The 27,867-nt window shown below is 43.2% G+C and overlaps 1 protein-coding gene across 3 annotated transcripts; it reads left to right on the top strand.

Moving 5' to 3' along the window:
* The first annotated feature begins 1,878 nt into the window (after positions 1 to 1,878).
* On the top strand, positions 1,879 to 27,636 carry LOC146188554 (uncharacterized). 3 transcript variants are annotated; one of them, XM_084603836.1, is made up of 5 exons: positions 1,912 to 2,019; positions 7,528 to 7,602; positions 15,112 to 15,242; positions 26,272 to 26,370; positions 27,423 to 27,636. In XM_084603836.1, exons 3-5 carry the CDS (start codon positions 15,123 to 15,125, stop codon positions 27,552 to 27,554), a joined length of 351 nt encoding a protein of 116 aa, XP_084459962.1. In that variant the 5' UTR covers positions 1,912 to 2,019; positions 7,528 to 7,602; positions 15,112 to 15,122; the 3' UTR covers positions 27,555 to 27,636. The 3 variants fall into 3 exon arrangements, with proteins under 3 accessions (XP_084459960.1, XP_084459962.1, XP_084459961.1); XM_084603835.1 differs by having other exon boundaries at positions 7,528 to 7,592; XM_084603834.1 differs by lacking the exon at positions 7,528 to 7,602 and having other exon boundaries at positions 1,879 to 2,019.
* Positions 27,637 to 27,867: the final 231 nt, after the last annotated feature.

Raw genomic sequence — 27,867 nt, forward strand, 5'->3', positions numbered from 1 at the left:
CCGAACGGTTGTCAGCGCTGCGTCCATGATGCCATTCTTCTTTTTCATTCGCTGCAAAATCTCCTGCTTTGGTACTGGAAACAAAGCAACTTCCACCGGTTGTGTTTCGGCGCGAGTGAGTTCTAAAGTCGTGGCTTTGCACTGTTTCAGCAAGCTTGTTGTACAGCTATTTCGTACAGGCTACCGAGAGAAAATCCTGCGCTCGAGTGAAAACTCTGTCGCATATATAAGAGAACCTAACTCGTCGCTTCCATTGTGGTGAATTTTGTAGTTTTGGTTCCGCTGTTGAATGTCATATTAGTTGTGAACTTTGTGCAGTTTTTTTCGTATCTTCCATAAATGCGCCTAAAATCTGTGACCGGATTGTGTTACAAAAGAAGTGATATTTCCTGATCCTGGCACATTTATATCAGCGTATGAAGCGTGGGAATGGTAGTTCGGTAAAGTTTTATCATCGCATAAATAGAGTTATGCCAGTTGAGTAAGCGGAAGATTACAAATGCGTTAAAGTTTTAGCATGCATCTACCACGCACAACGTAGTAAATTCTCTATTGAGAGGCTCTAGCCCTAAGGTTTGATTGCAACAGGAATAGCGTTCTACGTAGCAATAGATTATAAAGCTAATAAAAAAATTAATCAGTCTTAAACACGAGCAGTGTAGAAAATCCAGCAAAATGCGTTGCGGGGCTAGTTGGTTCATGCTCGTAAACTTATGCAAAGCGCAACTGAGACACCACAATCAGACAAGAGAGAGAGAGAAAGAGAGCGAGAGAGAGCGAGTAAACTTTAATTATTTAACGGAAGGACAGGGCGCAATCAGACAAGAGAGACAGGACAGGGCGCTGTCCCTGTCCTGTTTACTCTCTCTCTCTCTTGTCTGATTCTGGTGTCTCCGTCGCGCTTTACATAAGTTTACCAGTGTATAAAAATACAAAATGTTGACAGTTTTCTCTACACAGTTTTTTTCTTTACTTTTTAATATTTTGTCCATAAGGCTCATGGCCAAAGCGCTCCAGGTAGTAAAATATTTTGCCTCCTAAAAACAGCTTTATGTGGACCATTTATACACCTGCGAAAATGTGGAGACACCACACGAACCGCTGCGGTTACTGTTTTTTTTCTGTAGAAAAGACATGCTCGACAAAGTGCTCCGGAAAAATAAACAGTACATTTAAAAAGATACCCTACGCATCTCCCTGAAACATGCACTCCACCGACAGAAAAAGCTGCCGTGCAGTTCCGTCAAAGTTCGTGGTCTCTCTACTTTTGCTCAGGGGGGTACATGTGCAGGAGTTTCCATTGCGGTAAGATGTAGCCAGTAAATATGTTTACGGTTTAGGGTAGTGTGAGAATAATAATAATTAGAAGCATTTTATGCACTGAAAACGTCCAATAAATCTAAGGAAGCATGCATTCGTGTGCATAGCATACTGTCCGTCCACCGTTTTTATGCGCTATACGTTCGCAAGATGTCTACAGTGTGGACAAGGTATAGATTAAGATCCCTACACACAGGTGACGAAGTGCATATTGTTAGTTAAGAAAGCTACTCCACGCGGTAAGAGTCACTTCGTACACGTTTTCCTTGAATATATTCAATGCGGCACAGAAACCTGTGTGCCTGGCAGGCGGCGACGACAAGCGCTCTTGCAGAAACAGGCTGACTGCGGAGGGCTGCACGACTAAGCTGACCGTTGCACAGCCGAATCCAAGATAACTTAGACAATGAGCGTGAGAAAGCCTAAAGAAGTTCTTCGAAGGGGGGAAGGGAGGGGGGCACAATGCCAAATAACTAGCATGAATAATGGTCGGGCTTTCTTTACTCAAACGCGGTTATTCTTTATTGTAGTTGGAGCTCTTATTCGGCATGGGCAATAACGCAATTATTCCTTTATGCATAAAAGACCCCTTCAGTTAGGGCTGCATTCATCCCCCCGTGCCTTCCTTGTAGCACACTGTTTTGTACAGTCTAATAATGGAGCTTGAGATTCTCATCGTTTCTCTACTTTGGCTTACAGGTAGGCGGACTAGATAAGATCTTCATTTTGCATGATTTTGGTCATGAAGCCGGCTTCTTTTCTCTGGATTCTAATGCTTTTTTTTCTCTAATCCATGTCCCCCGCTGTGTGTATGGCTATTGCATAAGCATTCGGGAATATCTGAAAGAATGACTTGTTTTGCATGCGTCAGGAGTTCTCAGTACTTAAAATGAATGTTAATATCTTAGGAAGCTGTGGTGATTAATATATTCCAGTTAAACCTACGAAAAACAGTTTTTTGGCTGAATATATTTTATTCACCTCCTAAATTGGTAGCGATTTTAATCGATCTCTATTTAAGCACTCCTGACAAAGTCCGATAATGAGAACCTTTATTCCAGTAGTAAGCCAATAAGAACACACCGTAGCAGGATATGTCCTCTGCTTCATTGCGCACGTTTCTCAGCTGCTTCTAGCGGCCTATTAGGTACAATAAGCGCCACAGTGTTCCTTATCATGCTAGTCTTGTGGAGAACTTCGTACTGACGTGTTCGAGAGATAATTCAAGACCGGTATTTTATCTCCGATCACAGTTAAACAGACATTTTTGATGTCCAACCATTTATTGAAATTTTAGAATCGGGGAATTTAATTTCGAGTATTACAAGGCAAAACATACTAAGATTTAATGCGTATGTCCAATTACAGCAGTGAGGACAAGACAAGGCTGATCGCATTCACCTGCCGAGCGGTTTATGGTATAACTACAGGAACGGCAACAGATCGATGTTAGTTGGCGTTCATACATTTCCTATATGGCATAAAATAATGTCATACTGACTGTGCTACTCGTTATGGACGGCTGTATTACTATAGCTCGCAAGAGAAAACCATTGCCGCCCCAGTATTGCTAAGGCCAGTAAGCAAAGATAAAGCAAATATTTTAAGCAATACTAAACGAGCAAAGGCAAGCAAAGCTGAACAGAGGCAAAAAGAGCTGAGAAAAATAATCAAGAAGCCCCATTTTCTTCCTGCATAGGAGGAATCTGGAATTTTGTTAGATTGGACGACACAACCAGTCATGATGTATATCAGAGGGTATGCAACTGGAGGCCGGAAAAGCGTGCGGATTAGATGAAATTTCAATGTCATTATTGAAACACAATATTTAATTTCTATCGCCGACTTTAGTTTCATTATTTAACAAGTTCTTCCTTAGTGCCACATACCCGGATGCATTGAAGGAAGCAAAAGTCGTTCCCGTATACAAAAATAAAACATTTGATCATCTAAGCATTTACTGACCAATTTTTGTATTGAGTTGTTATAACTCACTTTTCGAGGCACTTTTTATTAAACCTATTAATAGGTTTTGGAAGAAATATGCCATTTTTAACACTGAGGAACATCGCTATCAGCTGTCAGGATCTACCAGGGCTGCAATTTTTTTCCTATCCAAACTCACTAATGGCGAACTTAATACCAGTTTTGTAGCAGTAGGCGTGTTCTTATACATAGAAAAAGCTTTCGACTCTGTACACCGTACATTTCTGTCCTAAAACTTGAAAAATTTGGTTTGAGAGGTTTGGCCTTGCAGCTCCTCAGATGTTATTTATGCGATCCTTTTCAAAGGGTCTAAAGGAGCGTCAATGTTTCTGATATGCTAATGGTGCCCGTGGGCTTTCCGCATGGCTCGGTTCTGAGATATATTCTTTTTGCCCTTCATGTGAACGACCTTCCTGTATAAGTACAGAAACCACATGTCATCATGTGTGCGGGTGACACAGCTATGGTAGTTAAAGCCAGATTATTTCGAGATGGGGCGATCGTGCTCAATAAAAAAACTTTAGTGCAATAAAACCTGATTTTAACCTAACAGTCTATTGCAGAACACTGAACAAACGAAATATATTACTTTTATTTTTCTGCATAAGCCCGCGTACAATCACCTTGCAGTTTGCATATTGGAGCAGATGAGTAGCTGCAGATTCACACAATTTCTTACTGAGGAGTGATACTGGATAATGATTTCAACTGGCACCAGCACATTGATGCCACGTGTAAAAAGTTGTCATTATCTTGCAAAACATTAGCGAAAGCATGTAAATATTTTCAGGCTATATACGCTAAAAACGTTATATTGTCGTTAATTTGGGCGGCTTGGTAATCGTCGTCGTCTCTGGGTTGTTCGGCGTCGGCGAATCGGCTTGCGTCGTTGGAGGGTCTTGTACTTTTCGTAGTCGAGCAGCCACACCTCCGGAGGCTGCTGTGTCTAGTTTACCAGATTTTAGTTTCTCCTACGGGAATTTTTAGATGAGTTCTGTGGCTTGGAGGAATCGTAGCGGCGGGGCAAAGGTAATCGGTGGCACTGGACTGATTCCGGGTTAGAAAGGTAGTCGGCAATCTCTTGTGGGTGCTCTCCTGGCTGTGGACAGCAAGCACCATCTCTTTGTACGGGCAGTGACGCCAGACATGCCCATCTTCGCCACAATGGTAGCACAACGGCTGGTAGTCCGCGGTCTGCCAGATGTCAGTTCGGCGGTGTCTGGATCGCTGGAGGAAAGTCGACTGGGAAGTTGGAACTTGGGGAGCGGCCGGCACAAGCGCTTCGTAATGTGGTGTTGCAGGCGGCAGAAAACGGCTTGCGACTGCGGCGTAACTCATTGTAGGTGATTGTGGAGGGCTTACAAGAAGCGGCGTGGAACCCAAAGCTTGTTGAACTTCTTCGCGAACAACATAGGTGACCGATGAAACTTGCGGCTGCGCCGGCGTAAGGAGGAGTTTCGCATGCTCTTCGCGCATAATGGCTCGAATGGTCTCACGCAGTGAGTCTCCTGATGACACAGTGGATCTGTCAGTACATGTGGACAGCATCGACACAGTCGTGCACTGCTTTTCATTCTTCGTACAACACGCAACAACAACGAAGCCTTGCATTGGAGGGCTCCGGAAAGTTCGACCACCTGGGCTTCTTTAAGGGGGACTCACACGGGAGAATGAATGAATGAAAACTTTAGCCGTGCCCGCATGTCGAGCGCTCTTTCAATGGAAGTAGCTGCTGAGACAAAAGCATCTACGGTTACTGGCGGACTGCGAACGAGGCCAGCCAAGAGCTGTTCTTTCACACCTCTCATCAATAATCGCACTTTCCGCTTTTCCGACATGTTTGGATCTGCATGGCGGAACAAGAGCTTCATCTCCTCCGCGTACACCATCCCTCTTTCGTTCGGATGCTGGATGATATTCTCAAATAGAATATCGGCCTTTTCTTTACGGAATGTGCTAATAAATGCCTGCAGAAATTCTACTTTGAACGTATGCAGTGTTTGCAGGCGAAATTCATGATTAACGTACCAGGGCCTCGCCGAGTCCTACAGGGCAAAGTAGACATGGCGCATCTGCGCGTTTGTGTCCCAGGCGTTAACGGTGGCCACCAGGTCGAAATGGCCCAGCCAGTCCTCAGCGTTTTCATGGGGGAGACCATCAAATCGAGGGGGGTCTCATTGGTGAAGCAGGACATTAGCAGCTATCTGTTGACTGTTCATAGTGATAGTCTGTGCGATTGTAGACCGCAGATGAGGATGCGGACTGAATTCGGGAGATCGGCCACGTAGTCCCCGGCTGCCCTGGTGAACAGGCGTTTCTACTCTGGGAGTGCGCCCTTGGCTCCAGTCGCGGCTTGAAAGGGGCGTCTGGTACATGAAAGATCAACCCAGCACCTCCACCAGGCGTCACGTTTGCACAAAGGCATGTGAGGGCCTTATAGTCGGCAACACAAAAAGCCCGGTAACACCCCGCCGGGGTGGCGCAGTGGTTACGGCGCTCGACTACTGTTCCCAAGAACGCGGGATCGAATCCCGGCCTTGGCGGCCGCTTTTCGGTGGAGGCGAAAGGCAAGGCGCCTGTGTGCTGTGCGATGTCAGTGCACGTTAAAGAACCCCAGGTGTTCGAAATTTCTGGAGTCCTCCACTACGGCGTCTCTCATAGCCTGAGTTGCTTTGGGACGTTAAACCCCACAAACCAACCAACCAAAAAGCCCGGTATTGGCGAAGTCCAGGGACGTACGGCCTGAGCGCGGGAGGGCAACTTCATCGTCTTCTGCTTCTCTTCCTTGTCTTCATCCCACTGGCATCAATATTACAATTTGGTTCAATCGCAGCTGTCATACTCTATTGCGGCCTGTGGCCTTGCATACCCATCGTATATTGATACTGTGATGAGGTTCCAGAAAAAATGTTGTTAGGCTGATCAACTTCGTCGCACCTCGAACTCTATTGCTACCTTCAGTTAAGCAAAATAACCTTGTGTCACTAACATGAGAGACTATCGGTGAGCAAGTTTTCTTAGCAACGTTATTTACAACCCTATAATCTTTCCTTTAGTTTCATACAAGTACAATTTGTTTAGTTCTCGTTCAGTCACACATGGGATGCACTTATTTTCAGTATATAACAATCAGTACGACCATCGATGTTTCTGTTTTTCTGGTGTTAAAATTTAGAATGTTATCCCGTGCTCAATTATATGTTAACTTAATACATTTAGAGCATTGAAGAATTATTTCCTTAATACAGAACTGCCTACATAAATTTACTGTATTTGTATCCTTAACTTGTGGCGTGTTATATTATTGTTATTCTATTGAACGTGATAATCTCAATGTAGAATAACCTTTATTTTTTACTTACGTATATTTTTGTCATAAGATAGCATGTCAGTTTTTATAATGTTGTTTTTCCATAGCAGCTATTCCAGTCCGCACGGATAAATATGGATTTTTTTCTTCCTAAACCGTCAGTAGACTTGTATCCAATTGTGATATCCACTACTAGCTTCTGACTAAGGATCCTCTAGTGTCTATGTAATCAGTAAAGTGTTTTGAAAAATAAAAGAAGAAAGGAAACACAAAATAAGGCTTAACAAGAATGACATAGCTAAGTAAAAATAACCCGAGCATAAGGACGATACTACAGCTCAACAAGGGGCAAACGCGCTGGCGCATCTAATTCGCATTCGGTCTAGCATCTCCCCTTTATTCTACGAAGTTATGACTTTTTGCAGCGTTAGCTATTAAAGGGCGCACACCAGTCATCGCGGCGACCACTAGGTGTCGTCAACGTGAGGCATTTGTGAATACTGGACAGCGGCAGAGGTGCGGCGGCGGAGCTCATGTTGAGACGGGAAATGGTTCATTATCATATCATCATCATCAGCCTGACTATACCCACTGCCGGGCGAAGGCCTCTCCCAGATTTCTCCACTTAACCCGGTTCTGTGCTAGCTGCATCCACTTGATCCCTGCGAACTTCTTAACCTCATCCGCCCACCTAACTTTCTGCCGCCCCTTGCTACGCTTTCTTTCCCTTGGAATCCAGTTTGTTACCCTAAGCGACCATCGGTTATGCTCTCTTCGCACTACATGTCCTGCCCATGGCCATTTCTTCTTCTTAATTTCCACTAGAATGTCAGTAACTTGAGTTATTTCTCTGACCCACACTGCACGCTTCCTATCTCTTAATGTTACCCCTACCATGTTTCGTTCCATAGCCCTCTGAGTTGTCCACAACTTAAGTAGAACCCTCTTGGTTAGCCTCCACGTTTCAGCCACATAGGTGAGTACAGGTAAGATGAAACTGTTGTATACTTTCCTCTTGAGCGATACAGGTAAGCTGCTAGTCACAATCTGCGAGTGCTTGCCAAATGCGCTCCATCCCAATCTTATTCTTCTTGTTATTTCACTGTCATGGTCCGGATCTGCAGTTACCGCCTGTCCTAAGTAGGCATATTCGCCTACTACTTTCAGTGCTTCGCTACCTAACGTAACTGCTGTTCCTTCCCTAGGCTTTTGAACATTACCTTAGTCTTCTGCATATTTATTTTTAAGTCTACCTTTCTACTTTTCCAGTCTAGGTCATCAATCATTATCTGCAGTTCATCCCCCGAGTTACTTAGAAAGGAAATGTCATCAGCAAATCGCATATTACCGAGGTATTCTCAATCTACCCTTATTCCTAACTGCTCCCATTCCAAGTCTCTGAATACTCCCTCTAAGCAAGCTGTGAAAAGTACTGGGGAGATCGTATCTCCTTGCCTAACACGTTTCTTTATGGAAATTTTGTTACTTTCTTTATGCAGAACTATGGTTGGGTAACAAGAAGCAAAAGAAAGTGTAAAGCAGGTGCAGAGGGTGGTTGGGTGCAAGGAGGGAACAGGTGGCGAGTTAAGTGGCAGGAAAACAAACGAAAAAAAGAAAATAAGGTGCCCCTGAAAAAAGCAATGCGGCAGGTGCGATGGAAGGCGCCACAACAAAATAACAGACAGACGCTTTTAAAGAGCCACCCATAATAAACCTAAGCTATGAGGGGACAGAAAGTTCAGGAGCCGTGCTAAAAGCAGCGATATAGACGCAGAGGAGGCAAGGAAAAGTCACAGCTAGGACGCTTAAACTTGAACAAGCCGAGAGTGGGGCTACGACCTTCACAAACGATTGCGCCTTCACAAGGGAAGGCACATGGCGGCAATGAGCCAAATGAGCAAGCACCCGACTTGAATAGAGAGCGCTGATTATCAGCTATATCATCGGTACAATCGCTGTTTACGGCTTCACATATTTCATGTGTTAAATCATCGGCCAATACAAATTCCTTATATGCTTTTTAGTTCTAGCACCTGAAAAAAATGTTAGTTGTAGAAACGAAATATATTCACAAAAGGCCGTATGGCACGCCACAATTGCTTCGGTGCTCGACTGCATGTAAGATGGTTATATTCTCTGTGCTGGCCTATGCACAACTGCTCAAACATTCGCAGGTTCTTGCCTTCCTTAGGCGGAGTTCTACTAGTCGGCGCAGCTTAAAATTTTCTGTCTGGGTGCGCAGAAACAGTTGCTTACGGGTCATAATTATGCAGAGGCGGCTAAATCCTCAGAATTGAAGGGTATGTGTACGACTCGAGTATAAGCTTTTTCAGAGAACAGTTAAGAATTCCCTGCTTTGCGTTGTGACACTTTGTTTAGAATAAAGCGGGCGGCTAAAGGGAAAAAAAAAATATCCGATTAAAACAATTTGCATTAGGAATGATTTAAGACTGACCGGTTTTAATAAAGATGTTAACTATGCAGCCAACAAAAGAACGAACCAGCATGCTACGCACTATTAAAGTTGGGGCGAAACACGCTCTGTCCCTGAAAGCGAGATTGCACGAGTCGTTTCGCCTAAAATGATAATAGGACTCGCGATTTCTAGACAGATGGTTCGACCTTCTTTTGCTTGACGTGTAGCGTCCCATTGAACAAAAGCACCAACGATAGTCTGCGCACAGCTCATGACCTGCTATAGGCAAAGCCGTAGAATTTATAACATACAATTTTGCTTCACATGTAGGCGTCAGAACCTCCGGCAGCACTTAATGATTTCAGTGTCTGGTGTATTTAGTACCAGAAACCGAGTAAGTGACTTCTACTGCTCATTCTGCAGCCATTTTTGTCACATCGAATCTCAGGAACAAGGCATGTTATGAAACAGCTCTTCTTGAAATTGAGGATTTCTTTATTTCAATTACTAATTAGTTTAAGCATGTTTGCTAATATGCTAGGTTTATTGCACAGTGTTGTTTTGTCAGCCTGTAGTAAAATTTGTTTTCCTTCTGCAAGTGCTTCGGGGCCGTGCATAAGTACCAGTGTAATAGTGGTGACTAAAGAAGTGTTTTCTCACTTTTACTTTAGGAGTTCGTGGTGTCCCGAAAGAAATCAGCATTGTTCTTCGTTTCCTTTCTTTGCGAAAGAAAGAAAAATCTGTGCTCCGTGATTGCCCGCTAAGACAACGGAATTATGCCCCCGGGAATTTATTTTCCTTCCATTCATCTAGCAAGTCACAACGCTTGGTTTTTGGCCCTCGAAAAGTTTTTCGATGTGCATACATTGTGATCTTTTTGGCTGCAGTCTGCAACAGAAGTAATTCGCCATTATGGGTACGAATAAAGGGCTTACAAGGGCTACACAAAGAGCAGCTACGGTTTTTTTTTTTACATTGGAGTGTCTGACAAAATTTTACGGTAGACTTTCCTCTCCTTCCTGATGCGTTCTACCAAATTCGGAAGCCGTGCGAATGCTTGACTAAATTTTAAAATGTGCCGTTTTTGCGGCCTTAGTTCAGTGGATTTCTGCGGACAACACTGCATTTGCTGCGTCACAAATATTTTGCTCAGAATACTGCGCGGTTTCAGCGTGAAGGAAAAATTTTGAGGCGTGCATATTTGGCTATATCTTAGCGATATCATAAACTGCCTCGTAAATTTCAGTCCCAGTTTCTGCCATTCAACGCGCTTATTATCGTTTTCATGTGACGCCATCGATCCATCAGTTGATACGTCATTGCGGGCCATGAAACTAGTTTAGTTTTCGATTTGGTGTTTTATCTTTTTTTAAGCAGATCAACATAAAATGAAATAAATGTTTCTGCTCGGAGACAGGAAGTACCGAGGCAATGCGATGCAATCAATTAGTAAAAATGATGAAAGAAAAAAACTTCAATACCGAAATTGTCTTTTAATAGCCCCGTGGGAAATTTGTTAAAAAAAAACGAGGGCGCGGACCGCAAAGCAAAACTGCAAAACTGAAAAAAAAGCCGGCAGTGTTTTTCGTAGTGCTCGCGAAATGGTCATTAGAAAATTATAGGGACATTTGTGCTGCGCCAAGTGTACGATGCGGTAGAGTATCACATACACGCATGATGTATCTGACTGTCTAAGGTTTTGTTATTTTCGTTGTTTTTAATTTTTGTTTTTGAAATATTTAACTGTTTATTTTTTTATACATCGATACTCGGCATTAGTAACACTGACATTCTAATATCAGCTCTTCGACACTTTTTAACCCTCTCTTTCATTGTTTGTGGTTTTCTTTTCCTTAGTTCGTCAATTATACAGTTATAATAAATGATTTTATTAACTCGCTATCACCTATCACACACCAATCAATTCCCAATCACTACAATAAAAATTGAAAATATACAATTTTATACGCAACCCCCGAATATTTCCGACAAACGTGCCAACTGCGCCGACGGCTTTTCGACCGAATGAGTTGTGTCAGCTATCCCCTAATATTTAACTGATAGGAGGAGAAATACGCGGTTGTTATGAAGCAGCCGAATTATGCAAATAGCAAGTCGATCATCCGCGTTCCATCAATAGAAGCATCCAGGCCCATCGGCGACTGAGGCTACCACCATGTCACACTATAACAACCAGTCACACCGAATTTCGGGACTGGTTGGCGTTGCTTATCTCAAGAAAACCGAGCTTCTAAGCCAGAGAACATGTTTAATTATGAGACTTCCTCTTACTTCTATCTCGACTGATCTGGGCTAATTCCTCCTTCTGCCGTGATGAAAGAAAAGCGGAGAGATCAGGGAATCAGCGCTAATCGGACGTGCTTACTCGCACTTGCAATATACCCCCTGTTTGTGCGGTGTGGGCTGCGACAAACGCTTTTAAATATCACGTGAATGTAAATTACATTGCGTACTGCAGTGGTATTTCAAGTATATAACATATTATTGGGTATGCAAACCAAATGGGAAACATCACAGCAGCAGTATTTTGCATACATAGGTACCATGCACAGTCCATTTGCTTTACTTTTGGACTCTGTGCTCGCACCTGCCATCGCGAGGTGTGTTCAAGACTCTAGTCATTTTATTTGAGGGATAAAGTAACAACGCAAAACTGAGATGGAACGCATGTTATGACTAATTCAGGACAGCGCTTGTCCTGCGTCGGTCTCACGTGTGTTTTGTCTCAGTGTTTGCGTTGTTCCTTTATCCCTCAAATATTATGCACCACCTAGCCCAAATGAACGTTCTCTTAAACAGTCTAGCCTTGAGGCGGAAGTTCACTTTTAAACAATTTTTGCGAAAACTCCAAACAAACGTAAAGGGGCAAGAGCTACGCATACTTGCGGCCGCCTCGTTTGACAGCCTACATCCATCGTTTTGCTGTGGCGCCTATAGATGGAGCTTCAATGCTCTCAAAATTTATCCTAGAAGATGACACATGTGCAGTTTTATGGTAAATCTGTAGAAAGAATTGAACATTTCATACTAGAATATAATGGTAGTCATATGCACATCGATGCAGGTGCAGTCACTGTTCCTGAGGTCCTATATAGAGGTTTGATATTAGCGGTCGCGTGAGTATGGATCTTCGGTGCAAGTTGAGACAAAATGATTGGAATATTGGTGCCTGAAAAGCTGACAGGTGACATACGGTTATAAGTAGGAGGGGCCTGTTAGATTTAAAAGATACAAGTTTATAAAGTAAGTTTTTTTCGGCATAAAGGAAAGCAAATAATGTAGTGACATTTGAATGTGAGTTTAGTATTTATCTGCCCATTTTTCTCCCAAGACCAATCATTTCTGTCACTATTGGACGAGCTGACTCAATGTTACTCTGCAGACATCTTAATTTTTATAGTGCAGGAATTGCTTGACTTCAGCAACTACCTCCGTGTTGTAACGGAGATGTTACCCACGCAGTGTTTTTATGTGGGCGGAGGTGGGGAAAACATTTACTGGTATGCAGGCCAAAATTAAATAAAATTATATGCAGCGTCATGGGAAGCCTTTGGGATCTGGGCTGCTGCTTCCAGGCCGTGCCTTGTAGCAACTTCTGCCCAAGTTTCCAGCCGAACTCGAACATCCAGCTCGGTGCTAAACAAAGCAGTCTTCCATTGCTGCGGACGGTGGATTAATCTTACTCGGTAGCATCCAAGTTACTTGATGCGAAAGGCCTCGACTAACGGAACGTTTTTCTTCACAGATTGTACTGAAGTGTGTGTTATCAAGTCGAAACCAAACGTACAATTAAAGGACAACACAATAAGCGCAATTAATGATGTTGAACAGTAACTCTTAATGAACTATAAAGGCGTATAGGTGGAGTTTGAGCAAATATTACACAATACAGTAGCTATTTCGTGCAACGGACTCCATAATGCGAGGGAGATGAAGAAGTAGCTGATGTGACAAAAATGTGGTTCATTCAAGTCTGCTTTTGTTGGTATGGCGCGACAGTTTTACTCGTTAATCTGTGTTTTCATTTGCCCACGAACACGAAAATTTTCGTCTTTTACAACCAGGATCACTGGGTAAATGGCTCCATGTAAACAAAAAAACGTTTTTACATCCGCTTGCGGTCGACCCCAGCTGTGCACTGCTGCCTCGCCCGCAGCGAACTTCCACTGATCAAGAGGTGCATGGCAGTGATTTCTGCTCGAACCAGTGTATTTCGGGATTATTCGGGCGCGACCGACATCGCATATGCTGACAAAGCCGCCGCCGTCGATGCTGGGTTTTCTGCAATACCTTACGTGCTCGCGTTACATTAAGGAAAGTGTCATTACCGAGGGAAGTCATAGGAGTTTGACATGACAGAGCATCCTTGAAAAGATATGCCACTCTTTAATCAGCGAATAAATGCGAGGTGGAAGCTACGAAAAAAGCAACTGGGCATCCTTTGGACTGTAGATTCCAATGTCAGGTCAGTGATCATATGTAAAACTTATCCATGACAATCTCGCGTTGCTAAAGGCATGAAAACGGGGATCTCAAGGCAATTCAGCTGGCAAAAACACATGTGAGCAAACTTGCAGTGTACAGTAATTCAGCAGATGCTGGCATCAGTCTGAAAGAGGCCAAACCTAAGTCATTACAAATGCGACTGAACACGACTCCCATTCCTGCTCCCAAAGCCATTATTGTAAGCTTCTAGGTGACCCTGCAGGCCTTATCGTGGTAATAAATAGGAAAAGTAATTTTCCTGCTACTCGCATCAACCATTTTTAGCACAGTGGTGGGATGCATAGGCTGCAAGTACAGTGATTATAAGAACATGGTGGTGTATGCCAACACATGCTGTCAATGTGGGTTGCGTTAAGGGTCGCGAAGTTTGCCTCCTAATTATAGTCAGTGAAGAATGGCGTGACCTGGCGAGATCCCTAGTCGGAGGTAGACATTGTGCGAGCAATTTTCCGGAGGCCTGCAGAGAAAACGAAGGTGATCAAGCTTATTCAACGAAACAATCGAAGCAGATTGACGTGTAGTTTCCAGCTGTATTGTCATGCCGTTTTTGTGATTGATGTTATGGCATTTACCGAGACAGACTGCCTGAAAGTAATCTCAAAGGTAATTACTAAGCAATTCTGCGGGTTCTGAAGGTAGGTTTATTGTAACGTTGTTCAAAGAACACACCACCACATCCCACCTGTCAAATGTTTGAATAAAGTTTGGCCATGGTTGTCGGCCTCAACATGTCATCCTGAGGGTTTCGCAATCTGTCCTTCAAAGGTTGGAGCGGGGATGTTTTACACATGCATTGTCTCTTGTCCTCCGGCGCTTGGTGAACAATCTGCTCAGCAGAGGCTTCTCTATACGTTTTCAATGCCTCATCATGATCCAGACTATAACCACTGCAGGGCAAAGATCTTTTCTGTATTCCTCCATTTAACCTGGTAATATGCTGCTGCATGTACTTGAACCTTGCAAACTTCCTAACCTGATTCTTCCATCTATCTTTCCGCCGTCCCATTCCAATCAACTGATGTATTCCAATGGTTACGCTCGCACATAGCTGTCATAGGCAACCAGGCAGTAAACAACTTGGTCCATATAGCGCTGCATGGGAATCCCTAAAGATAAGTAAAAGATGCAAGAAGGCTCTTTGAAGAAAATATGTCCAGCCATTTTAGTACCCTGTGGAGTTCACTCAACAAGTCATGCGTGCCAAAGGGGCTAGAAGACATCAGGGAACTTTACAACATTGCACTCAAGCGGACTTTGCTCGCACCCCTGCGGGATTTCATAAAACGGGCCTGACACTACCTCCTCTGTGCTCCGAGAGAAAATGACAAAACGCGAAGAGACAGACACAGCAGAATAGGCGAAGGAACAAACTGAAGTTAGTGGCATCCTTCCTAAAACAGGAGAAATTTGACGTAGCAGGACGTGTAACGCGAGGTATTGGAAATAAATACTCCTTTAGGGCAATGGAATGGACAGCAATAAATAGTTATGAAAGTATGGTAGAGGCGGACGACAACGATGACAGCGATGATATTGACGGCGTTTGTTTTAGGTGCCCAGGACATGGGGGAAATAAGTAATCACACCTCAGCAACGACGATGACGACAACGGCGGCGGTCACTGAGGACAACGTGACACATCCTCACAAAATAGCACATGGATGTCCCGACGCCCCGCGGATTGTAAGTAAACCTACTATTGTGCAAACATTCCCTACAAATCTAGCCGTCCTGAGTAAATGTATAGACATGAAATGGAGGAAAGAATTAAAGCGCTCATGAGCGCCTCATTTCTTTTTCGGCTACCGAAGAGTATGAGGTGGCCACCAAAAGGTGAGTTAGTTTGGCGCCTGTTCAGTTTGGCGCTGTTCGAGGCCTTGACGTGATCGTTGAAAGAGGAAACTTGGGCGCCGTATGGAGGTGGACAAAGATTCTGCTTCGTATCAGGCATTCTGGATGGAAAGAGATACTGGGAAGCAATTGAAAGGGGGTTTAATTAATAGAGTCGCAGCTCCTTATCTCAAAAAGAGCACTTTCAGTAAAAGAAAGCATTTTAAGTTAGGAAAAAGCAAGACCTTATATGCACATAATAAAGCCAGAACGAATTCCCGCGAGTACTAGCACCATGATTCAGAAAAAATCTTAGAGGGAAACAAATGTGAATCACGGTTATTGTTCGAGTTGGGAAGTAGGTTTTGTTGCGAAAACCGTAGTCAACATTTATTACGCGAGGGAGATGGCAAAAAGGCGACACCTATGTTGGAAGTCCGAGAAAATGCAATTAGTGGCGAAACTGGGGCAGTTTCGTTTTTTCAAGTTTTGGTTTCGGCACTTCGCTTATTCGGTTTTCTTGCATTTGCGGTACAGTGGCTGGAATCTATCTGTGATTTGTTTTTTTTTATGTGCCCGTTATAAGTGCGCAACAGTGCAAAAAAATCAGGTTATCCTCAGCACGCAAGTTCATAATAAAAATTTACTGTCAATATTACCCCTTAGTGGTGACGATTCCGCAGGCGCGAAAGATCAGATGTACGTGTTATCACTGAAAACAACTCTTTACTGAGCCCATTTACGTATGCAGGCGAACTAACCAACCCAGCGACGGTGATAGAAGCAAACGGGCTCGCTGGTCGTTGATCTACGAATGGGCGTTGCACTCGACAACGCTGAATTTACCCGAAGAAACCATCCAGAGAAAGCCACACAAAATGACTAGAACATACTAAAACATTTTGTAAAAATATGCGAATTGCTAGAATCATTCAAGGTACTAGGTTGCGGTGCGTCTAGTGCGACAAAGTAAACGATATAGCCGCGTCTCGGTGATACTGAGCATAAATACAGATTGCAAGATCTTTCTATGCGGTATGCGGAAACTGATTAGGCCGCATGCTACCGACTTCCAGCAACAACAAATAAAAATTACAAGGGTGCTCGGCTAGATCTCGCGAGATTTGCTACGCCGTTGTTGTTTTTTTGTAAAACATGTAACTACATGAAACCGGGTGGAGCTCTCATTGAGGCTGACTGTATTACCGGGAGAAATGTGACTATGGATTCCAATTTACTCTAATCTATTACCCGGTGTTCTTGATAGTATGGGGGAAGAATGCGACAAAAAGGCCATAAGGTGCGAAAAAAATATGGCTGTTTATTGAAAAATTTGAAGGAAACAGGAGAGAAACATTACTTCCTCTTCGAATACTCGACCAACAACCTTTCCGAGCCTGATGCGAGTGCGTTAATAATATGGCAGGGAATGCGCCGGAGTGCAACACAAAAAGTTTTGTTCGAATTGACTAATTATGTTTTCTCACAGGGATTTTTTATCAGATGTCAAAATAGCGGTCGTGGGTCATCAATTTACCTGTGGGATAGGATAGGAATTACGTTAATTTCTCTAGAAAGGTCTTGTGCTGTAATTGTAATTTACCTGTAACTGCGCACTGAATTATTTTCCGATATCCAGCCTTATTAGCAGGCATCGGAGTTCGCAGATAAGTGTAAGATCTATATTAATTCCCCAGTGCTCGCTCTTCTGTCGTCGTCTCAGGACACGCACGTAATTCTTACGCTGTATAGATCTGCTTGGCGGATCCATTTTTGGGAGAATGGGTAATTTATCTTCACATGCGCCCTGCGAAGAAGCGACGCTGCTAAGTGAGAGCTTAAGAAGCGTGGAAGAAGGGCAGCTCAGCTGGTTTAAGGAAAGAACCAAAGCCTAAACCCATGACCACCAAGAACCTAACAAATCCGATGCATAGCCTTTACTCCCAGCATTGATTGTCCCGACTACGGATCGGCTATAAATGCTTAGCAAAATAAATATACACGCACGGACGTGTGTAAAGTGTGGATGAGACATCACGTGACGTGGTTCGAATCTGCGCTCCAACTACATTGCTGACGTTTTATGACCCATCCACAGCCGTGATGTGGGCTGCTGGAGTGCGATGGCCTCTTGAAGATGTCGGTGGTAACGCTGCAATACCGAAGGCAGGACAAAAGGTTGAGGTTAGCAGATCCCGTGGCCTTTTTTTTCTGATTACTCAATGTGCTCAAACATAAATTGCTTTTTAAAAGCGCCCGTTCCTAGTCGTCTTTGATCATCAGTCTTGCAGGTGGCTAGATGATTTCAGCAGTCACTCTCTTAGCTTTCGTTGTTGCCGAAACGGCCGCCACAATGCACTGGGATATGCTTGATATCTTGCCAGTCGAGCCGCCAATGCTCTCTACAGAGCTTAAAGGCCCACTGTCCACCCTCCGGTCGAAACCATTTTCTTCCCCGGTGACTGTGAGACTTCGCCCCTGGAACGCAAGGCCGCAAAATGTTTTTGAAAAGAGTAACTAATAACGCAGTTACAGCCACCGCAATCACCCGATTCTATCCTGCCTCTCTCCTTCCGTTCCCTCGCAAAGGTTTTTCACTCTCCTGCCCGAGGTCGTCTAGCCTCCGCAATACAAATTCCCCTTCCTCCTCCGCGTTTGGCGGGAGGTGGGGCGTGGCTCTCCGCAAGCGCGAAAAAAAAAAAACGGTCGAGGGAGCGCGCGCCGCTGGATTCAGTCTGGCCGTGGCGAGGGAAAAGCGCGTTGCGAGCGGTAGACACCCATCCTTCTCCCGTCAGTCAGCGAGACGGACCAATGGACGTCGTTCCCGGTACGTACGTCATTATCGGGGCCCGTCGGGCCAGCGCAGGAAGCGGTGAAGCTGGCTTCTCAAAGGAGAGCATGAGGGAGCTTTGAATTGTATTTTCGATGCTGTGCGGCGCGCATGTCGCTGTAGAATTTTGCACAGACTATCTCCGGTACCTGATTGAAACACTGGGCTCCTTTTCTTAAAAGGGCCTTCCCTGGACAGTGACCCTTTAATGTCTTGCTTGTGAAACCAACAACAACGCAAGTTTCCTGCGCAAGCTGCTTGTCGCCCGCGTCCTTAAGCTCACCTGCATTGCTGAATAAAGGGTCTTTTCATCCCTGCTGCTCGCATAATTAGATGGTGTCAGAGTTTATTTCGCTTCTACCACCCAGCACGCCTTAGCATGTTTCCAAACACAGCCACGATCATGCTTTTGCCATGTCTGCTTCCTCCAAACCCTCTAGACGCTATAGTATGCAGGTCTTGCTTTTCGCAACTAGACCATTTGAAAATCTGAGTTCAAACTTTTTTAAACCGCGACGAGGCTTAACGAACAACCTGAAGGTGTTCAAGCCACTAATATTAATGGCTATCGGCAACGAGGCTGGGCCTACGTTAAAAAACATTTAGTTTGAAAACGAGAATAAGAAAAAGGATTTCAAATCTTTGGTCCTGAAGTTTAACGAGCACTACAAACAGTCCGCATACCTCACGTTCAACCAGTTTCAGGTTGGTTCCAGGAACCGGTGGGACAGAAAGGTATTGAAAGACTGGCTTATGAAGCTCAGGACTCTCGCGAGACTATGTGCAGTTAGAGAACTTGATGGCAAGCTTTTAGCCTCTCCGAATAACAGTTTGTATAAGATACAAAGAAATGCAACAAAGATGTATCTTAGAAAATTTATCCTTTACCAAGGCAGTATAAATTTTCCGTGCTAAGGAACAAAGCAAAGAGCATTTCGTCCAGATCCCAGCACCAAGGATCCCGTCCTTTGCATGAGAAGGACGCATAGATATGAGAAAATCAAAGGAGATATGATCCTCAAGACATGGCTTAAAATAGCAAGAAACCCGGAAGGTGTCCCACATTAGACAGGTTAGGTCCGTTTTAGGTTAAGGTGGCCATCGAAAAGTAAGACAGGTACTTCGCCTTGCCCACTCCCAAAACCAACATCAAAGAGAATTATAAGAATTAAAAGCGTCTGTAATCCCGCCAAGTCAACAGGCTATGTTAAAACCGCTATCGCATATACTGTGAAGGCGAAGCTTGAGCGTTCCCGTAATTCAAATCGTCAAACCCTGTTCAACCTTGCCAAATTACGAAAACACATGCTGAACACAGTTTTCGCTCGTGCAATCAGGTTGAAGCCATGCGTAAATGATTCATGATGTAAATATGTGGGCTCAAACTAAAGGAGGCAAAAAGAAAAAGAAGGCACAGGAAACGCGCGTTCTCACAACTGGTTTATTGGGAAGAAGCAAGTTTGCTTAAAAGCAGCGACGCAACCAAACCAATGAAAAAAAAAAAGTAATCAGTCCTGCTACGCACTTGTCAACTCAACATAACGATCTCCGAAGATACCCTTGTTATCCTTGTTAGCGATATTCTTGTTAGATATCCTTTTAGATATCCTGTTAGATGTCCTGTTAGATATCCTTGTTAGCGATGTAGACGATGTGCTTAGGCAGTTACCATACGGATAAATTTATAAAGCTACCATTACCTCTCCGCTATGTTGGCGCGGTTGACGAAACAAGACTTTTTTTTTTTTTTTAAATGATAGTCGGCAGTTACCGAATTTCTTGCAATGTTGAGCTACTCCAGACGGACTATCATGCTTATGGTTTTTAAGGCGCTCATTAAGGCATTGCCCTGTCAGGCCTTTAAATAGTAGTCCACACAACAAAGGAACCTTATAAACTACACCAGATTACATTGTATAAACTTCATTCTGTGCTTGAAATGCTGGAAAGATTGTCGCAATTACCTTTTTCTGTCTTTTTTTTTCACAAGCGGACATAATCTACCTAATTTGATGGGTTTGGAGAGAGCTACATTAGCATTATATCTTTTCGCCACGTGCTTGAGTCCATGTGATAGCCAGTGGATCAACGTAATCAGGGTGAATGTCTTGGTGTTATCCTTTGTTCCAAAACAGAGGCCTTTTGTCCATTTCATTAGTTTTGCGCAAGACCGGACGATGGCGTTAACTCGGTAACCTGCCTTCGATAACCTGGAGACTATTCAAAGCTATTCAGCAGAGTTATTTAAGCTTTCTGCATCGCTTCGTATGGTAACTAAGCACACCGTTTACATCGCTAACAAAAAAAGATATAGGATAGTTTCGCAGATCATTATGTTGAGTTGAAGAGTGCGTAGTACAACTGATTACCTTTGTTTTTTTTTCTTTGTTTGGTTGTGTTGCTGCTTTTAAGCAATCGCGCTTCTTCCTAATAAACCAGCTATGAGAACGGCACTTGTCCTGTGTCTTCTTTCTCTTTGTGCATCGTTCAGTTTGCGCCCATGTATTTACATCATGAACAGCCTCCAACTAGCTAGTCTTTCGATCCTATTAAATTCTATACTTAAATCTCTACTAGTTTTACTATTAAATTTAATGCTGCTGTGCGTGTACAAAAATCCAGGCAAAAATTTTGCTCCAGAGAATTGCGAAAACTTTTGACAAAGTACATCATGTCAGATCAGAACTGTTACTTAAATAATTACATGGTCGCACTCCAAAATGGGAGCCGCTGTTTGACTAGTAAATTCTCTATTCGCCTCAGTGCTGCTCCTCCCTCGCGCGTAAGCATTTCGTTGTTTTAAAAAACGAATAAAATTAGTTCTAAATTTTATGCAGGTTTGCCTATACCACACTTGTCCTTACTGTGCACAGAGAATGAGCAGAGCATGATAATTGTGCGAATTCGAAGAAGACAATTTTTTTCGCGACTGTTTTGACATCCGACAAATTTTTCGCTACTAAAAAAATGTGCTCTTTCTGTAGCACTGAATCACTGCTTGATTATTGCAGTGCGCGCGCACACACACACACACACACACACACACACACACACACACACACACACACACACACACACACACACACACACACACACACACACACACACACACACACACACACACACACACACACACACACACACACACACACACACACACACACACACACACACACGCGCGCACACACACGTTCTGATAAGCTGAAGTTCTGATATGTCGGCGTGATGAGAATGGTTCTGAGTAGTGTCGACGTCGCGTAGGAAGAATTTGTATACACTCACAGTTCATGCTCTGTCACTCTTATATTTGACCACCTTAATCTTCGAGTTAAGTATGATATATGTGAAAGCAGAAGTGCCTCCTCGCTTAAGCCAAGACGCAGTGCAATGTGTTTAACTGCGCGGGCTTAAATGAGGCTATTGCAACTGGCATATAATCATGCAGTTCAACTTGCTCTGCAATGGGCGAACACAAGGGCATTACGTAAGATTCGGAGCATCTTCGCTCAAGCCCTAGAAACGGTACTGGTTAATTCCAGCATATTTGAGACAACTTATACTCAAACCGACTGTTTCTCTTCCAAACCTTCCTTGGCGTAGCTTGTTTTAGGACTTGAGGCTGTCTTGTTTCGACTTTGCAACACCTTCCTGTCCGGAAAATGAACATGGTCATAGAGCAGTAGCTTTAGCTGCTTTTAGAAGTGAAGCGATCAGCATGTGCAATGAGTCCCTTGATGCTGTACACGTCATAACGAGCTACCTATATTCCGGCGAAAAACCCATTTTCTGGGTTTTGTATTCATTCTGATCCGATGACGGCTGATAACTGATGATAAAGCGGCATACTTAAATGGTTATATTCCGTTAAGGCATAAGGTAAAACTTTAAGCCCAAGAACAATGCGAAGTCCGGTTGCATAAAAGTTTTATGTTTGTTCTCAACGAAGTCACCCCAAAAAGGCTTTATTTTTGTTCAAAGTGACCATGGTAGGATTATGAATTAAAGCTCTAACAATGTTAGTTCCACTAGAACGGCAGCCACCCAACACACTGGACCATGAACACAATGGTGGAAGTGGAGTCGCCCTTCTATTCATGCGACAATGCTGGCTTCTAACTTTGAATTCTTTAAAGAAGCCTGCTGCTTAGATCCTTGAAATACTGCTAAACACGTCGATTTTGTTTACTGGTCTTATGTGGGCGTAATGTTAGCCACATGCCAGCAAAACATGTTTCGTAAGGTGAGCGCCGTTCCCCGATTTGACAGCGTGTGCCGCCTCGACAATTGAAGCTTTTACCCTCCAGAACCTGAATGGGGTACAAAGAAAAAATTGAGCGATTTAGCCGAACTAGGTATTGAATTTTAAATATGCATTTGTGCTGCTCTTGACGATTATAGCAACGTCAAACCTCTGCTGCGGTTTAGCGCTCTTTACGCAATGACCAGAGCTGGTTGCGTCTTCAGGGGCTAGCGAGCGCTAGCGGGGATTTCGCCCTCTGTACTGGCGCGAAGGGCTGTCCAAACCAACACAAGGAGAGTCACGTCTACAGTATACAGAGGTGACAAAAATGCGAAACATAACGCGCTTACGCCTCTGCTATTCGAATTTCTTAATCCCGCGCATTTATCTCGACGGCAACAAAATCACGGGTAGAGTGATACAATAAGCAAAGAACATGTTTTTGTTGTCATCTAGGTAAAATTGCGCGGCTAATAATTCGAACAGCGGAATGCGAAATCGGCGCACTTTTCAAATTTAAGTTTATCACGACAGTTTATGTGCATATGTTAACGACTGCATATTTGTGACCACCAAGCGAAATGAAATAGTCATAACTTGAAGTAGGATAAAGAGGTTATTTGGAGAAATCGGTGATACTTCATCATCTGTAAACAACGCGTAAACAGGAATACACGGAGAGAAAGGAGTAACAACTAGTGCTCTTAGTAAGAAAGGAATAATACCGGCCCTCTACGTCGAGCAAAGTCTTGTGCTTGTGGAGCAGGTGTGTTTGGTCAGCAACTCCATAGCAATATGTTGCCGATGTAATGGCAAATCCCGCAGTAGGACGCTTCAATCGCGCAGAAAATGCATGAAAAAAGATTTAACTGGCGATAAATGCAAGTCTTATTTTAGCTAACTCAACAAAGACAGGCGACGAAAGAGGAAACCTTCTGCGTCACCCCTTCAGCACGGTATTACAATTTTGCCCAAAACTTCTACGCAAGTCTCTTTTTTGCCATTACGTGTGTGCCGTCATTCGTTTGTTCCATTTGTCCCTAACCACATCAACGGCATTTCACCAATGCACAAAGAGCGAAGAGATCAGTTTATCTGGCATTGAGAATGAATTTAAATTTCGCGCTGTACTTACTACAGTGAGGTACAAATCGATTGAAAATCCTTCGTAGTCTTCATAGAGCCATCTAGATGTGAGGTACACTATTTAGGATCCCGTTTCTGGCAGCGATGGGCCAATGATGGAAGAACATGAAAACGAGACACAACGTTGAACTAGGACAGACATCTCGTATTTGCAAGGCTGTACTGAAAATATTCTCTCGATACAAAAGCAGGCGAAAGGTCATCTCTCTTCTTGAGCGTGGAAAAATACTAATATAAGTTTATACAAATGCCTATTTCTACCTTGTAAATCAAAATCTGGAAGGGAGTTCATTTTAAGCGATAACTTACACAGCTTTCTCGCTCCAAGAGACCGAAAGAAAGAAAAGCAGCAGTCGTAGCAGTCTGCACCATGGGTCGGAAATAATCGGAGGTTGCTTAAGAAAGTCTTATCAGGGTAATTTGTGGTTCTAGCGATTGATTATTGATTCTTGTGTGATAGGCGATGAGGAGTTAATGAAATAATTATAAATAACAAAGTAAGAGATAAATTTTAAAAAATGAAAAAAAAGAAACAATATAAAAAGGTGATTAAATGGTATCAAAATGCTCATAATGAAAAGCCAATACCTAACGATGCTATTTAAAAAATTTTGAGCGTTTAATCGATCAAATGAATAATTGAAATAATTAAAAAAAAAAGAAAAATGCGTTCGTAGGTGTCAGCCTGTTTAGAGTGGATGACCAAAGTCTGCTAATGCTACGTATCGGTGTATAAAAAATAAAAACGCCGAAGAATATCGTCCGTGTGTCTGAAATGCAATCGCTTCATGCCCTCAATGGCGAAGCTGAAGTGTATCTCTGATTTTTTAATAATTTCTTACCGATGCAATGAAATGAAAGGAAGAAATTTACGAACGTTCGAATCTCCGAATACAAAGATTATGCAATGAAAAGATCTATCATTGGTACCTAATTACAGTACAAAACTTTCCAGTGTTTAAATGTATAAAACTCAAAAAAAGAAACAAACACAAAACTGCGAAAGAGTGCTGAACTTTCGGTTTTTTTGCGCAAAATACACGACACAAAAAAACGAGGTAGACAGGACAAGCGCTTACTTATTACAAGCGCTTAATTTGCGCAAAAAAAAAAGCAGAATGCTTAGGCACCAACTAGCCTGCAAAAGCGTACTCGCAAGTGCTGAACTACCTCGCTAAAGATTCCTGAAATAGAAAATTGCAGGACAGAAATCTATGAGGAAAACTATTATGGATGTCTCATTAGAATGCTTAAATGTCCAGTTTCTGAACACCAAAAATAGCAACAATAACTTTAGAACTGATACTGAAGCTATGGCCATAAATTAGCATCTGAATGCAATACGTTTACAGCTTTTTATCGCATGGCTGCGGCGCAATACGTCCGTTGAAATTGTTGTTCTTTTGCCGTCAGAGTTGGCTTTTGCAAACAGGCGAACGTGCTATTGACGATAAAATTCTGTAGGACATCTGAGCTGCCCCAAGAGCGTGAAGTGTTTTTTCGGCCAGTTGTGTGCGCGTGCAAGCAGACACAAGTTTTCTTATACGGCATAAAGAAATCGGCCAAACGATGGTTTACCTGGTATCAAATTATTGCTAAATATTTGTCCAGTTATAAGGGGACGATAACTTTATTTTGGAAACCCGTGAAATTCTTTAATCCGCGCTAAAAGTTGTGTGGTTGTTTATATTGATACAAACTATAGTCGACGACGAAGCGGAGACAATCAGTGGCTATTTGGCGTAGACGATGAAGTGGTTGCTGGTTGGCGTAGTCGACAAAGTTCGTTTTCTGGAATCGCGCTCCGACCGCTCTTGGCACCGCTCTCGGACTTCGGCAGTCCTCTGGGCTTAGGGAGTTTCCTGGGCGTTTGGCGCAATACCTGCTACAATATAATTATTACAGAGCCCTGCAGCTTTCGAAGGCATTATTGCAAGTGGAAAATGACAAATACCGTTTGCTGGAAATGCCGAAAGTACATCAAAAAACCAAAGATAATGAAAACGCCGCGAAACAAGAGGTAATGAAGTAATGAAACCATGCACCAAAAAGGGATAACTATGCGCCACAAATACAACGACACAAGCACTGAAGAAAACACGCGAAAGTGAAGTTAGTGCCGCGTCACACATCTGATAAAAATGCACGGACTAGATTTTCCTTGTAGCACTCAGTGATGCCAGCTGGCAACCTTTTCCACTTATTGATCGTCAGTGGAAAGAACGAGGTTTCATATATATCTGCCCGATGTTTAATCTCTCGGACCTTGCAGCAACGATGAAGTCGCCTAGAAAAAAAGTGAAGTTCAAGCAGATACCGGTCTTTCTCGATGCTCAGTTTTCCAAAATAGATGCAATACATGATCTATAATCTGAAATGTTTTCTGTGGTAAGCTATATATTCACTTCCAAGATGGTCTCTATGACGCGCAACACTAGTTGAAAAGTTGTAATTTCCTGACAGAAACCTGCCAGCATTATTTTGGACGCAATCAATCAACTCAGATGAGCAAGCGAATTGGAGGTCCCATACAGGACATGCATATTTAAGAATTCGTTCAGTTGATGTGAAATACAGGAGCTGATTGACATCAGACTGTGCTTTTTGAGAACGCGAACCTCTGTAATCCAGCAGTGTACATTTTACTTGTTTTGTCCTTTTCGCAGCAAGCTGGCGTTGAACAGTGCATATACTATTGCCGGTACGAAGCAAGCAACAACACATGGCTTTTTGGACACTACATTCCCACAGGACTGGACTGTTGGGTAAGTTTACGAAATGAGAAGTCTAGAAAGCAATGAATGCGAACTCAAGCTGTGATTTAAATTAGCGGTACAGAGAAGGAAAAACCACGTAACTTGCCTAGTATTGCTGGGCGATCGTGATCAGAACACAAAGGACTCCGTGGAACTTGGGCTGGCAGGTGACATGACAACAGATGCTTTATTTACGCTGATATAATATGAGCCGCAGTTCAGCGTTCGTGCGCTACTATCGCGCTTCGTTCGGGCTTGGAAAGGCAGTCTACCCTGTAGGCTTGGGGCCGTAGCGGTTTTTTATTTTTTTTACCGGCGTGAACCACCTTTTCGGTAGTTGTTTCGTTGATCAAGGTGTGTGAATGTCCTACGTGCGCTGTTCATCACTGATAGAGGCAATCGTCTGCATCTATTTCACTTTGATATTTCTAGTCTCTGAAATTTAGCAAGGAAAACAGCAATTCCAGCTTTTCCCACGACAGCACAATAAAAGGCTCCGTCATAATGCAGACTGCTGGTGGGTTCGTGGTCGGGTTTCTTCTTGCATGCCTGGTTGCCTTTTCGCAAAGATGATAAGCTCGGGCTTGTGTGGAAGTTGATTTCTGCTATGAAATAAATTGATTTACTGCCACTGTCCCAGTAAAAAGTATTAAAATACCCTCCCCCCCCACCCCCCTCATGTTTCCCTAAATCGGAGAAAGGGCCGAACAAGCTTACATATCTGCTGTAGGCATGCGGTCTGCAGAGGTCGTCAGGTGGACAGGGTTTCCTCTGGTAAGGTGTAATCCCAAAGCAGCTTTCATTTGATTATGCTTTGAAGAAATCAAAAAGACATCGTTAAAAATCCGGACCGGAGACGCTCTATATTAACGTATATAGTTTTTGTCACTAAGAAAGAAAGTTTGGTGAAAAATAAAACGCGAATCTATTTATTAGGCACTCCGCCTTCGCGGAAAATAGGTGGTGCCAGAAAAAGCTCCTGATGTTACTTTGCACAACAAAATTGGAGTTATGCCATTGTTTACTGTGACTTAATTTATGCATATTTTTGCTACTCCTAGGCTGACGATGAAGTGCCAGGAAGGTGCTTAGAAGGCGTCTGCTACCCCGATGATCATAACGCTGTCACAGACTTACCTCCACGGCCAGAAAGCACCGAAACGCCTGAAAACGTTACCTTCTACGCTGGATAGAATTAGGAATCAAATACTGCCATAATTATTGATTCTGAGTACTGTATTCGGGCTCCAAATGCAATAAAAAATTTTCCCTGTATTTGTCTGCATCCTTGTCCAAGTTGTTTCAGTGCTACTCAAAAACACTGCATATGTATTGAGAGCAAATATTTAGGATACCGAAATATAAATCCCATATTAACTGCAAATTACGCTGTGACTGTTGATGTCTTTTTCGAATAATTTCTATAGATGAAATCTTGTCTTAAGCACTAGCCTACAGTATGTCAGCTCTTGTAGCGACAGCTACACTGCGCTAGGTTTTCAAGGC

Source organism: Amblyomma maculatum, chromosome 5 (genome assembly GCF_055883805.1).
Source record: "Amblyomma maculatum isolate TAMU_Amacu chromosome 5, ASM5588380v1, whole genome shotgun sequence".
Lineage (NCBI taxonomy): Eukaryota > Metazoa > Arthropoda > Arachnida > Ixodida > Ixodidae > Amblyomma > Amblyomma maculatum.